Here is a 13,473-nt window from a genome sequence, read left to right as displayed (position 1 = left end):
CACGGTTTTCATAAACGTCTATTTCATCATTGGTGGGTAGCACATTTAACAGTTAAATACATTTAAATAATGTATAGGAGGCCGCACGACGGCAGCACTGATAACTAGATAACCATCCAACTAGGAACCAGCCAACAGGTGACTGTCTAAATATTTAAAATACAGCTCTTGCTTAATCATCCTTTGATGTGATCACCTTCTGGGGGGGAAGGGGGAGCCTGCTGGTCAAATGGAAATATATTAAGGCCAAATCTTGTGATGTCCGTTCCCAGAGGCTTCTTGTAACTGGATTAAGCCTCCAGCTCCAAGGCAAGCCCGAGTTTGTGGCCTCCAGCATTAAAGCTCTTCCCGTCTACCAGAGCAGAGAGTGTAAGCTTCACACCTGTAGACAAAGCAAACCACCATGATGGCCTGAAAGCACTCGGCCTGCAGCCCTCAGCCTGCAGCCTCCACACTGACTCAGCCAGCGGAGCTCGGATAACAGTGATGTAAACACTCCGATGGTAAATGGGGCTGAGAGGTTAGTAATAAATGACAAGTTCAAAATGTCCTAAAAGCCATGTTCTAAAAATCATTTTCACTGGACTACCCAGACTAAATAACACTGGAGAGCAGATCACAACTGAACTCTAAAAAAGAGGCCCCCAGGGACAAGTGGGAAAGCACACGATAGGTGTGTTAGTGCTCGTCTGAGGTCAGTGCCCCGGGAACTGGCCCCTTCAGTGCTCACTTCCACTTTTCTTTAGGTTTAAAAGTCTAAATAAAACTTAGGTAGGGGAAGCAGGTGCCCATTAGGAAAGCTGGGGTGCCAGGGCTTTCGGACCTTGTGGATCAACTGCTCTAAGCAGCTGTGAGCTCCAGAGCCCATTAGAAATATAAAATTCTCCATCTCAGACCTACTAGGTGGGAATCTGCATGTGACCCAGACCACTCCCAAATTTGGAACTGCTCTGGTATCCCTTACCACAAAGGAACTGCTGAGACCTGTGACATCAGTGAGGAACTACACAAGGGTTAAATGGTGAAGAGTGGGGTTTTTTAGAGTGAGGGCAGCCATGCTTATTCAGAGCAGGCTCAGAGTAGGGGGAGGGGCGGGTGTGATAAACTGTGAGGCTTGAAAGGGTCAAAAAATAATAAACTAAAAATGTAATTTTGGAAAGAATGTACAAATGGAGCGATGGATCAGCAGTTAGGAGCACTGGGTGCTCTTCCAGAGGTCCTGAGTTCAATTCCCAGCAACCACATTGTGGCTCACAACCATCTGTAATGAGATCTGATGCCCTCTTCTAGTGTGCAGATGTACAAGCAGACAAACAGACACAAATAAACAAATGCACCTTTTTAAAGGATAGGGCAATCCTTCTTTATCAAAGATACTTACCAGGCCTCAGAGTCTGAGTATAGCCCACTCCAATTAAACTAGAGTTGTTGACCTTTGCCTAGAAAGAGAGAAAAACATTTCTGAAGGGAGACAAAGTTCTTGGGTATTCCCCATCAAAGAGCTATGGGGCCTGTCCCTTTAAGTCAACGAGATACTACAATTTAGTATCATGTATTAAGTAAACACCAAGTGCCACTTAAACATTAGACATGAACTCAAAATCAAACTGTCAGCAAAGCCTGACAACATTCTTTACACTCCGTAGGATGTGTACACAGACTCCGTGATAATCCACAGCATAAAAAAACACTCAAAAAACCTCACAAAAGCAAGTATCAGACTCACTGGAGGTAATGCAGTAAGGAGTTTACAAGCTCATGGCTTAGACCCACAAATTGCTACTTCCTCAACCCTCCACAGCCTCTCTCCTCCCTCTCACTCACAGAGCTCTAAGCAGCAGATTTTGGCTGTAACTAGTTGGGGCCAGATGAGGAACACAGTTCCTTGACAATTTAGGATTTAGGTCACAGACCTTCAAGAGCTGAGAGGAATGCTGGAGCCACCTACATGCTAACAGAGGTATCCAAACTATCTACAATGTACCCTGTCATCTTCACCTACAATGTGCTAGGCCATCCATAGCTCTGCAGGGCACAAATAGCCTACAAGCCCAGGATCAAGACACAGGATGCAAAGATACGCCTGGGGGAGGGGGAGCACCATCCCGCAATTCCAGAGTTCTTCAGCACCTTGGGGCTACGTATAAACATAACATAATAGCATGCTGTGACAACAGATATGGAATGATTCGGGGATTCTGTTCTGGTTATATGTAACGTAACATCCAAACACAAGATAAAGCCAATGCTCCCAGTACTGCCCTACTGGGGCATCAACTACTTGGGTGGCAAGTGCTGTATTTGTCTCCACAATGACGAGAGCTGAAGGTGTTTCTGCGGCTGGCATGCCACCTGTCATGGCACACAAGCACACATCTGACGAGAACACTTCATGTAGAGAGAAGAGACCAGTGCGGAGAAGAGTACAGCCAGGCACCGATGCACACTGACTGTCAGAGGGAAGAGCATTCTGGGTACTTCTCACACTATCTGATCATAAATCTTTAAACATAAAGCAAAGGATAGGGCTAAAATATAACAGCTTAAGGCTTCAAAACATGGGGATAGAGAGATGGCTCAGCAGTTAAGAGCACTGGCTGCCTTCCAAAGGTCCTGAGTTCAATTCCCAGCAACCACATGGTGGCTCATAACCATGTATGATGAGATCTGAATCCCTGTTCTGGCATGCGGGTGTATGGGCAGATAACAGCACTTGTGCATAAAATAAACTTTTAAAAAAGTATCAAAACATACTGTCCTTGGAGATCAAGAGTACTTTATGTAACACAAGTAACTCTCCTGACTGTTTAACTTCCTGTCATCCCTAGTTTTAAGGTACAGACAGTCCCTGACACACAGTAACAGCTGCTGAACTGCCAGAAATGGAAGCTAATGCCCTGCCCCTCACAGCACTCTCTCTTCTATCTCAAGTCACTATGACTAAAGACAGAAACAAGAGGAAGGGCCAAGATTCAGACAAGAGTAGCCATCTCACTCTGCCCTTAGCAGAGGGGAGGAAGTCCTGGAGATTTGGGATTTTAGGCAACAGTCCCAGTAAGATATTCTACTCACCCTACACAGGATTAAGGTCAAAATACTAGGTCTAGTCTGGCTTCACCTCCCCACCCCACCACCAACAGTAACATTTAGTCCTTTCTCTCTCTCTCTCTCTCTCTCTCTCTCTCTCTCTCTCTCTCTCTGCCAAACCCGTCTCTTCACCTGTAAAAATGGTGCTAGACCAGTAACCTCTCAGGTAAAGTCTGAAGGTACTTCATAAAGTATAAAAAGACAAAGTCAAAGAAAGTACTATTATTCTCCAACAAAAATACAAGCCAGCCAGGGCTCCACATGCTGCTTACCTGCCTACAAGGCTTGGGGGCTCAGGGATATTAGCAGAACTAATTCAGCAGCTCTCAAAGGAAGGTGAATTTCTGTGCTTGTTATTATTTTTACTTATCAATTATTATTCCATGATTATTAGTTATTTTTCTATTGCAATGATCAGACACCATGGCCAAGGTAACTTATAAAGAAAGCACTTAATCCGGGGCTCCTGATTCCAGAGGGTGAGTCCATGACTGCCACGGTGGGAAACAGGTAGCAGGCAGCAGGCAGGGCGCCAGAGAAGTAGCTGAGCTTCCCTCTGATCCAAATCCAGAGACACTACAAATGGCCATGCTTTTGAAACCTCAAAATCTGCCCCAATCTCCTCCAACAAGGCCATACCTCCTCATACATTCTCACCAAGTGGGGACCATTAGCCTGAGGGGAAGGGGGGCAATCTCATCCAAATCACACGGTGATCTAGCTTCAAAGTCACACCTCTATACCAATTTCCACAGGAAAAGGAGCATTCCAATTCCAATCCTAGTACATCTGTAAACATGGGACTGTGAATCCCAGGCAAGCTTTCCACACCATCCAATATACCCAGAGTAATTCCCACAACCAGATAAGCCCATCAGAGCCCCAGAGGTACTCACAGAAATAGAAGCAGTGGGGTCCAACTGGTATTTAGCTGCAATGCCAAAACGAGTGCAGTTGGTACCTGATGTCCAAGCAAGGTTTACTGAAGTGTCAAAATCTTCACATACTTTCTGATAAATTGATCCTCCAAATTCTGTCCCATTATTTCTATAAGATATTTTGAATTAGAATCTAGAATAGACAATGTGACCACTTCTAAGGCACTGGTAACACTGTAGCAGGTGTAAGCTACTGCTAGAACTGCGCAGGTAACAGTGGTACAATGCTTGCCTAGTGCCCAGGAACCAGCTTCATTCCGTAGAGCTGAGGGCCGGGGGAGAATGACATCACGCTGTCTACAAAGCTCTACTGAAAACTGTGAAGTCTTTTCTGGTGTGGTTGAGACAACGTGAGTCTTACTCTGTAGCCCAGGCTAGACTCCTTCCCACAATCCTTTGTCCCTGCCTTAGTTTTTTAAAGATGGGGACTCTTTATATGGTTTTGCTGTCCTGGAACTCACTATGTAGACCAGGCTGGCCTCAAACTCAGAGATTCATCTGCCTCTGTCTCGGCAGTGCTAGGATTAAAGGTATAGAACGCTTGCTCGATCACACGCATGCACACTCACACACACACACTCATACAACTGGGGGTTGTGGTTCAATGATCAAATGCCGCCTCTATCCTAGAAGAATCCCTGCATTCAGCTCCCAGCAGCACCGTACACATACATGTGCACACACAAACGTCAGCAGCAAAATATAAATAAAGATTACATATATTCAGGTAGTGTTTCAGACCAGGAAGGGCCACACAAGAGACTTTTTTTATGTTATCTAGGAACAGAGAGATGTCTTATTGGGTCTTAAGGTCCTTGCCACCAAGCCCCTGGGACACTCAATTCCCCACGAATTGCCACGTATCTGCCATAACAAACAGATAAATGCATACAAAAAAAGGTAAGATTATGTGTCTAGCTGGTAGGATTATGAGAAAGTTTTCTTTTGTGCTCCTGTTATTTACTAGTATATTATTCTGTCCAGGCTGGGGAGATGGCTCAGCGGGTAAGAGCACTGGCTGTTCTTCCAGAGGTCCTGAGTTCAATTCCCAGCAGCCACATTGGTGGCTCACAACCATCTATGTGATCTGATGCCCTCTCGTGGCGTGTGGGTGTATATGTAGATAGACTACTCATACCCATAAAATAAATAAACCTTTAAAAATATACAGTTTTGTCAAAGAAGTAAAACAAGTCAAGTCCTTCCTATATCATCTAACTCGAGTTGGGTGAAAATGTCATACCCTGCCCCACTTTTCTGAGAAAGGAATTTAAACTTACTATGTAGCTCTAGCCAGCCTGAACTCACTTTGTAGACTAACATGACCTCAATCTCAGGAAGATACAGCTGCCTCTGCCTTCCAAATTGGGATTAAAGGTGTGAGGCACCACAATTCGCCAAGCACCATGTTAAGAGCATCCTATCAACCCAGAACCCCACGCCCCCACAGATAGGCGCTGACAGCAGACTGCAGAGGCTGACACCTCTCCTTAAGGCATAAAGCACCAGTGCGAGCCTGCCGATATGAGCATCCTCTCGGCATACACACCACAAGCTTCTGAGGACCACCCATGGCGACAGAACTCTAAAGCACATCAAAAGAAACGAGGCACACACCACCCTCTGAGAACCTGCCCCTCACAACAGCTCGTAAAGGAACTTACACATTTGTGTGTAGCTGAAAGTCCCCAGTCCTGTAGCCAACTGCAAAGTTACTCCTTGTCAGCTTTGACTTGGCACTGTCAAAGGTCATTTGGTACCCAGCAAGCCAGCCCTCGTAACCAAAGACAGCTGACCCATGGATGGCAGGTCCAGCAAAATCAAAATCAACATCACAGCCAAGGTTTATACATTCCCTCTTGTAAGCAGACTTGATTTTACCACTTTTCTTTCTGGAAAAAGAAGAGACTGATTTGAAACGGATGCCAATGACAAAGATTTATACATATTACTGCATGGTGGGCATGAAACAGATTTAAACAAACTACAGTGTGACAATTATGGTTATAAACCAAATAAATTTAAGAAAACAACCCACATGGGACAGAAGTGTTGTGTACAACTCGCAGTCACAACGGCCTCAGAAACAGAAGCACAGCTACATGGAGAGGCCATTTCTGAAAGCAAGCCCCTGGCAGTGGCGAGCAGAGTTCACAGGCAGAGATCGATGCCTTGCCACTGCAAGCAAGGGAGGCACTGAAAGCTGCTCCTTTCCTGAGCAGACAAGGCTCGTAAGCTCAAGCACGCGAAACACCAGCACTTACCCTGTGTTCGGTGAAAAGGTGGTGTCAAAGGTCAGTTTTAAGCCTTGACAAATCTATTTCAATGGAAAAAGAATTCATGTTCAGTGATATCTCCTTTTTGGAATATAAAAATAAAGAATAACAAAAAAGCAAGTCTGGAAACCCTACCTGGTCTTCAATCGCAATCTCTGTCCCCAGAGTGTTATCGGTGTTCCATTTCTCTGTGAAAGTCAGACCATACTCACACCATTTGTATTTGGTCTCCAAGGTCCCACTGACTTTACCAGTGTCTGTATTAGATGAGCCAGATGTTGAAAATTCCTAACAAGACAATAAACAGCGTCATGAAGTTTCTCCTAAGCCTGTTAGGATCCACTGCCCAGCTGATACAGTGCGTACAGCTCTCTCAGGGCTACTTCCTAAGCAAACATAACAGCAACAAGCCAGCCTCTGACAACTGACTGCCGCCAGAATGTCCCTAACATGTCTACAGAGTCAATAAAAATTAAGTATACAGGACTGGTGAGGTGGCTCAGTGGGTATAAACGCTTGCTGCCAGGTTGGATCCTAACCTCCATCTTTAAAACCCACATAGTGGGAAGAGAGAGCTGAGTCCAGCACACTGTCCTCTAACCTGCACATGCACACTGTGACACAGGTGCCTGACACACACATAATCCACACGCAGAATACTGTGAAGAACGTTAAATAAGAAAAACTTAAATCCTTCAATAGTCCATATTCCATTTTTCTTTTTTCCTTTCTAAAGCTTTATCTTTATTTTATATGTGAAAGTTCAGTGGCCCATGAAGGCCTAAGCAGTCTGATTTCCCTGAAACTGTAGACAGAGGTTGTGAGCCATCGTGTGGATCCTGAGACATGAGCCAGAGTCTTCTACAAGAGCAGCACTCATTCTCAACGGCTGAGCCACCTCTCCAGTCCCGCTGCTTTTGTTTTTTTTTTTTTTTTTTTTTTAAAGATGAGTCTTCACTAGGTTTCTTGCCTTTCTGAAGAACTGACATATCTTTTTGTTGTTGTGTTTGGTTCTTGTTTCACTTATGTGAAGCCTGGACCTCTCTCTGTAGAGAAAGGTGCACACCTGCCAACACACCTCACCCAACTCCCCAGATTTTCCTTTTTTTAAAACAGTGGGAGGGGATGGAGAAATGGCTAAGTAGTTGAGAACGCCATTGCTCTTGTACAGACCTATGTTTGGTTCTTAGCACCACACAAGACACAAACATGGTACACAGATAAACATGGAGGCAAAAACCATAGAGGAATAAAATTAAGTCCTTTTAAAAGTGAAGTGTGGAAGCTTTATTGATTCCTTTACACCTGGTTGTATCATACATCACCGTCAGCAGAGAAATAATACAGGGACTAATATAAAGTACCATAAAAAGCTTAGGCTTGGAACTACAAAGATGGCCAGTGTAAACACACTTGCTGCTCCTGCAGACGACCCAAATTTGTCCCGACACCCACAACCATCCGTAACTCAAGTTCCAAGGGATCTGACAGCCCTGGCACCAGGCACACTGACATACGTGCAGCAAACACTCATACACCTAAAATAAAAACATTTTTATTTAAAAATAAATGAATCTTTATGAAAAAGTTTTAATCTTGGGTTTTTACCAAAAAGATCTGCCAATCCTTGTAACATACCAGGTGAAGGGGGACACCAGGAGGCTGCATCTTAGAATTTTCTAGAGGAACAAAGTATCTTTCTTTACTAAGCACAGCATGTGGGTAAAACATCCCAAGATAAAATGTAACTCTTACAACAGCCTGGCAGAGATCGGATTTATGGTTTCTGTATCAATGTCTCTACACTCTAGCCACTTTAATGCTATGTCTAAAATTGTTTTTGTTGTTGTTTGTTTTGAGGGTTTGGGGAGGGAGTTGTTTGGTTGTCCTTTTTTTAATCGGAAATTTCAATACCTGGAAAGTTATAAAATAGCAAACACTGGTAGGCAGTGGTAGCACATGCCTTTAACCCCAGCACTTGGGAGGCAGGGGCAAGTGGATCTCTTAAGTTCAAGGCCAGCCTGGTCTACAGAGTGAGTTCCAGGACAGACAGCCAGGGAAACCCTGGGGGGGGGGGGGGGAACCACCTAACAAAATAATATTTTGGAGTTAGATGTATTTTCTCAAAGGTACAGCACAGTCTATTATAGGATAATCCAATGAACTGACAACATGAAGTGAAAGCTTTGTAGCTCTGCATGCACATCAACAAGATAACATTAAATACATATGAAGAAGCATGCTCTTCTTCTAACAGTTTACATGGGAAATGTGTGTGGGCAGCAGTTTTTAACCCTGCATGACAAGTGCCATCCATCAGTCCCTGAGAGCAAGAACCAGCCAATCGTATGCCAGGGAATGCTCAGGACACAAGACCAACATCAGCCTGTGGGTGGAATTGGGCCAGACGACACCAACAATTCCCTTCATTGCTAAGGACTTATCTTCTACACTTTGGTAGCCTGAACATCTCTGCAGTTCAAGAACTCAAGGGACCTTAGTGAACTTAATTCTGGGCAGGTTTGCACAGCACAGCATCAGTCCTATGATTTCCATTTTACTCAAAAGCATAAATACAACATCCCGTCTTTAATCCAATTCCTATATAACCTTCAAAAACTTAAACTTAGGTCCATAACTTTCCCTAATTCTGTTTTACCAGCAGCCTTTCCTTCCCAACAAGAATTTTTAGTTTGCAAATCTAGCGCTTGATCCAATTCTCTGATTATCTTCAGCTTAAAGTTTGTCTTTCCAATGGAAAGAGTGTTTTGTTTGTTTTGCAGCACTGGACCACATACATAGCTGGGTAAACACTCTACCGCTAAGTTACACTCCCAGTCTTAAAGTCAACTTTTTAAAGACAAAGATGGTGTGTTTTACTTTACAACAACATACGTGCACAAACACGTTTAAAATTCAGTAGGCTGAAAATAAAGATTAGTAAAAGATGCAAGGTCCTGGGTTCAACCTCCAGCAACAGTAGAGAAAAAATACTTACAGTCGCCTAATACTCTATAATCTATTAATCCAGGTCAACCATAACCAAATAATTACACTTCTTTACAGACCAAAGAAACCACAGGACAAAACAAATATAAAACTCATAAATGCAACAGACCTAAGCATTAAGAAACATCACCACAAACAACCTTAATAAAACCAGTTATGTGCAGAGCAGCATGCACACAGTACTAGGCGATCAACAGTTTAGCATGTACAGTACACACCCATTTCCAATCTCAAAACAAAAACTTTTAGAGGAAAAAGGTATACAATATTTTGCTTTATCCCTTTTTTAACAACAGTTGGGAAGGATCAACACATAGAGTAAGTTGTTTAGAGATATTCTAGTCAGGATAAACAGGCAGACATCTCCCTGGATGACTGTTAGAAAGTAGCCACTATACTGAATGTTCACTGTCAGTCAAACAAGTTACTGTTGAGCCCAGAACTCTGACAGGTATTAAGAGAGAGGGTTCCGGAGGGAGTCTAGGCTGTGGCCTTCGTGCTTGTCATCTACCTGAGTAGAGAGTCCCAAACAAGCAATGGCTTTCCCAGCTTCTCTATGCAATCATAGTAAGACATACATAATACAGGACTATAACAAAACCATGTGAAAATCAGAAATCATATACAAGGCCAATACATCAGATTACACATAAGTCATTCAAAACAAATTAACTTCTGCCTCCTTAAGGGAAAATAGCTGTAGACATTTATAGGCTATGAAATTAACAGATTAGTGAAAATGTATCAATAACTTACCACACCACTGCATGACTTCGTTTTCACATCCAGCTTCACCAGACCAAAGCCTTCAAAAATAGAAAGCAAAGATATGATTCTTCTGCAGAAAAGATGAATACTCGATTTCAGGTAACATATTACCAACGTCCAGGGGACAAAAATGTACTAACACACAGCCCCTGAATGAACATTTACAAGCAGTCGGTTCTGCTATGGTGATCGTAGTTGCTGCCCTAGTGTCCTATAACTGGCTCCACTTCCTGACACACCCTTTTCAAGCCATTTTTAAATGTTAAATGAGAAAATCCACTCCTCAGAATAGCCTGTTGTTTATTGCAACACACTTAGGACTTTTATCCCAAAGGGGTATCACCAAAAGGCAAGGGGTAATGGAATGCGCAATACAATTTTCAAGAAAACACACACACACACACACACACACAAAAAAATCACTCTAAAAACCCCAAACTCTTAAAGGGTTCAATCTACCAGGAATCACAACCACAAAATTAAAACAGTAATTCCAGGCAGCTCTATCCAACCTCCAACCGTGGCCGGAACTGTCACTTAAGAGAATAAAGAACAAGAGATCCCCTCTCCTGAGGGTGGCAGGTAGTATTTGCCCCCCATCAGTGGAAGGAGAGGCAGATGGATTTCTGAGTTCAAGGCCAGCCTAGTCTACAGTGTGAGTTCCAGGACAGCCAGGGCTACAGAGACCCTGTCTTAAGAAGAAATAAGGAAAAAACACACATACACACACACACACAAAATAAAAAGAACAATCTTTTCAACTGTGCGGGAAGAAAAGCTAAGAAACTGTGGTTCACATGCTCCTGGCAGAAGCCAGAAAACATCAGGAGAGTCAGTCTAGAAAAGCAAAACATTCATTTTCTGAAGAGATCCAGGCATATATTTTCTCTTTTATGTTTAAAAGGGGAATAAAAGTCCTTACCAAATCCTTTGTTGAAAATATCTCTGGCAGCTTTGCCAAGGTCAGCATATGGTGGAGGGATACACATTGCTAGTAAAAAGAAATGTTCCACAGTTAATTGACTAGACGATGACCTACTACTAATATTTACATTCAAGCAGTCCAACGGGAGTTATTTTTGATGCCACTAGAACTACAATAAATGTTACTCTAAGTAGCCATATAGAACAAAAACTTATTTCTAAATAGCCAAGTGGTAATATAAACCTGGAACATTTCTACCAAGTCTTAAGAATGGGGGAAAGCCTTTCTAATTCCTAAACATAGTGTCTACAGCCTCCATACAGAGTTGCCAAAACTCAAGGTGATTTAACTGAGATAAAAACCAAAATTTAAGATTAGGCTTTCTCTCCTAAGAAATCTTTTGGAACGACTTCCAAAAACAAAGTCAACACTCTGGGAACTGACATAGTGAGACACAGGGGTAAAAAATACAACCATCTATGTTTCCATCAAGTGTCTACGGCAACTAAATATCAAATGGCACTTTAAACACATGAATACGGTTCCCAAGTCCTCAGCCAAAGTGAGGCTTAAGGGCAAGGAATCTGAGCTCCAGCAGAAGCTCATTCATTCTACAGAGCACATCCACACCCTTAGGAACATGTGTAATGACCTTGTAGTGCACGTAGTGCACTCATCCGTGCAGGCAGACAGCGAACTACTTCCTCTTGCAAAGTGACTGATCTAACTCCCCCTCCCACCCCCAGGACGTACAACTAGTTGTTTGTTTTGCTTTCGGATTTCTAAAGGACACATCCAAAAGCCAAGGGTGGGTGCGGCCAGGGACCAACGCCCCAGGCGCGAGCCCCCATCTGCAACCCAACAGCCCAGCACCACGTCCGTCAACAGAGTTGGCAGTAAGACTCAGGGGCCGCGCAAAGAAGCAAACTTTCCAAGTCCTTGCAGGCATGTGGGTCACGGCCTGGCCAGCTATGATTTTCCAAAGTGTAACAGCGCAGCCCCATCGCCCCACCGCCCCATCGCGCAAACACCGCTTGTGCTACTTACGCCGTGGGCATACCGGTACACAACACTCAGCCATGGTGAAGTCGCGGGGAAGAGGTGATCTGTAGAAGGGACAAGAAGTGCGGTCAGGGGACAGTCAAAGGGTCCACTGGGGATCTCGGACATCAGAGCAAGGGGCCGGGGCCGCTGCGGCCATCTTAGGGGACCAGGGCCGCCCAGAGTTCACCCAGGCGGCCGTCCCGCCCTAAGGCCCCAGACTTGGCAAGAGGCGGGCACCATAGTACCTGCGGGTGTCCTGAGGGGCGCTGCCGCCACCGCTCGGCTCGCAGCTGAGGCCACTCCGCTATCTGGAAGTTGCGCTGCAGCCACCGCGGCTGGAGGGCGAAGTGAAGGAGACACCGTTGCGCCCCGCCGCAAACCTGGCCTCCCCCAGCCAGGTCCCCGCCGCGGCCGCCCGGGCTGTCTACCGCGCCTGTCCTTGCCGCGCCGCCCGCTGCCCACTCCCACCTGCTCCGGAGTGACCACGTGGGTCGAGAGCACGGCGGTCTCCTTGGGTGAACTGACTCGGACCGTCCGGCAGGGACGGGGCGAGCAGGAGCTGCCGGGCCTCGGGTTAGGCAATGTCCAGGGCAGCCCCAGAGGCGAGGACCGGGGAACGGCGGAGGCGGCGCAACGGCACCCGCGCGGTCAGGATGGGAGTGGCCACGCGAGTCGCGACGGGGCGGGGCCATGTGCCCGCGGGTCACGTGCATCCTCTCCACCTCCTCTGAGTGTCCCAGCCTGCGGGGCTGGACTTAAGGTCCGGGTTGAAGGGGGCTCACTCTCCCCAAGTTCATCCTCCGTGCTCTTCCTATCACGCTTCACCGCCCACTGCAATGTCCTCCCCTGCTGGGCCTAGGCTGTGCTCCAAAGGAACAAACTTGAGCCGATCTCCGGCCATTTCTCTCCAAGCCTCAGGGTTGCGCTCCCGCAGACTCCTTCCCACCCATATATGGTATGGGTTCGCACACGCGCAGAAGCATGTAGGAAGAGACACTTCCCCTGGTTGAGGGGCCTGGAGAGATGTAAGAACTGTAGGATTCATGTTGACTAGTCGTTAGAATGCTGCTCTCACATTCTCTAGATGTGCAAGAGTGAGGGAGCAGCCAGTCCTGGGGCCTATGTAGTCCCAGATTTTGGGAGGCTAAACTACAGGGTGAGGCAAACAGGTTAATAAAGATAGAAACCTTAGGAGGAAGCTCAGTGAGTAAGAACTCTTGCTGTGCATGCAAGAGGACCTGAGCTCGGATCCCCAGCACCCACATTAAAAGCCAGGAGTAGCTCCAGAAATAGAAACGAGGGTCACTGGGGCTCTCTGTCAACCTGGCCTGCAAACTGTGTTCTCTAAATTCTATAACAGATTCTGTCTCAACAGAGTAAGGTGAAGAGCGGTAGACACTAAAATACACATGTACGCGCGCACGCG

General features: G+C 45.4%; 1 protein-coding gene across 1 annotated transcript; it reads right to left on the bottom strand.

Annotated features, from left to right (window-relative positions):
• Vdac2 (voltage dependent anion channel 2) lies at positions 1-12,391 on the bottom strand. The gene is made up of 10 exons (XM_052189875.1): positions 12,293-12,391; positions 12,051-12,109; positions 11,001-11,069; positions 10,067-10,116; positions 6,437-6,589; positions 6,290-6,342; positions 5,690-5,917; positions 3,984-4,134; positions 1,382-1,439; positions 1-382 (listed from the first exon to the last, which is right to left on the bottom strand). Exons 2-10 carry the CDS (start codon positions 12,082-12,084, stop codon positions 291-293), a joined length of 888 nt encoding a protein of 295 aa, XP_052045835.1. The 5' UTR covers positions 12,085-12,109; positions 12,293-12,391; the 3' UTR covers positions 1-290.
• Positions 12,392-13,473: the final 1,082 nt, after the last annotated feature.

Source organism: Apodemus sylvaticus, chromosome 8, assembly GCF_947179515.1.
Source record: "Apodemus sylvaticus chromosome 8, mApoSyl1.1, whole genome shotgun sequence".
Classification (NCBI taxonomy): Eukaryota; Metazoa; Chordata; class Mammalia; order Rodentia; family Muridae; genus Apodemus; species Apodemus sylvaticus.
This window is presented reverse-complemented; position numbering and strand designations above follow the sequence as displayed.

What these genes read in the sequence shown, in the direction of transcription:
- Vdac2 (XM_052189875.1), bottom strand. Translation starts at nt 12,084, where the DNA reads ATGGCTGAGTGTTGTGTACCGGTATGCCCACGGC. An exon ending in TATTTTCAACAAAGGATTTG is followed by an intron (nt 10,117 to 11,000) that starts GTAAGGACTTTT and finishes CTATTTTTGAAG; the next exon opens with GCTTTGGTCTGGTGAAGCTG. An exon ending in ACCCCACTGCTTCTATTTCT is followed by an intron (nt 1,440 to 3,983) that starts GTGAGTACCTCT and finishes CTCTCTTTCTAG; the next exon opens with GCAAAGGTCAACAACTCTAG.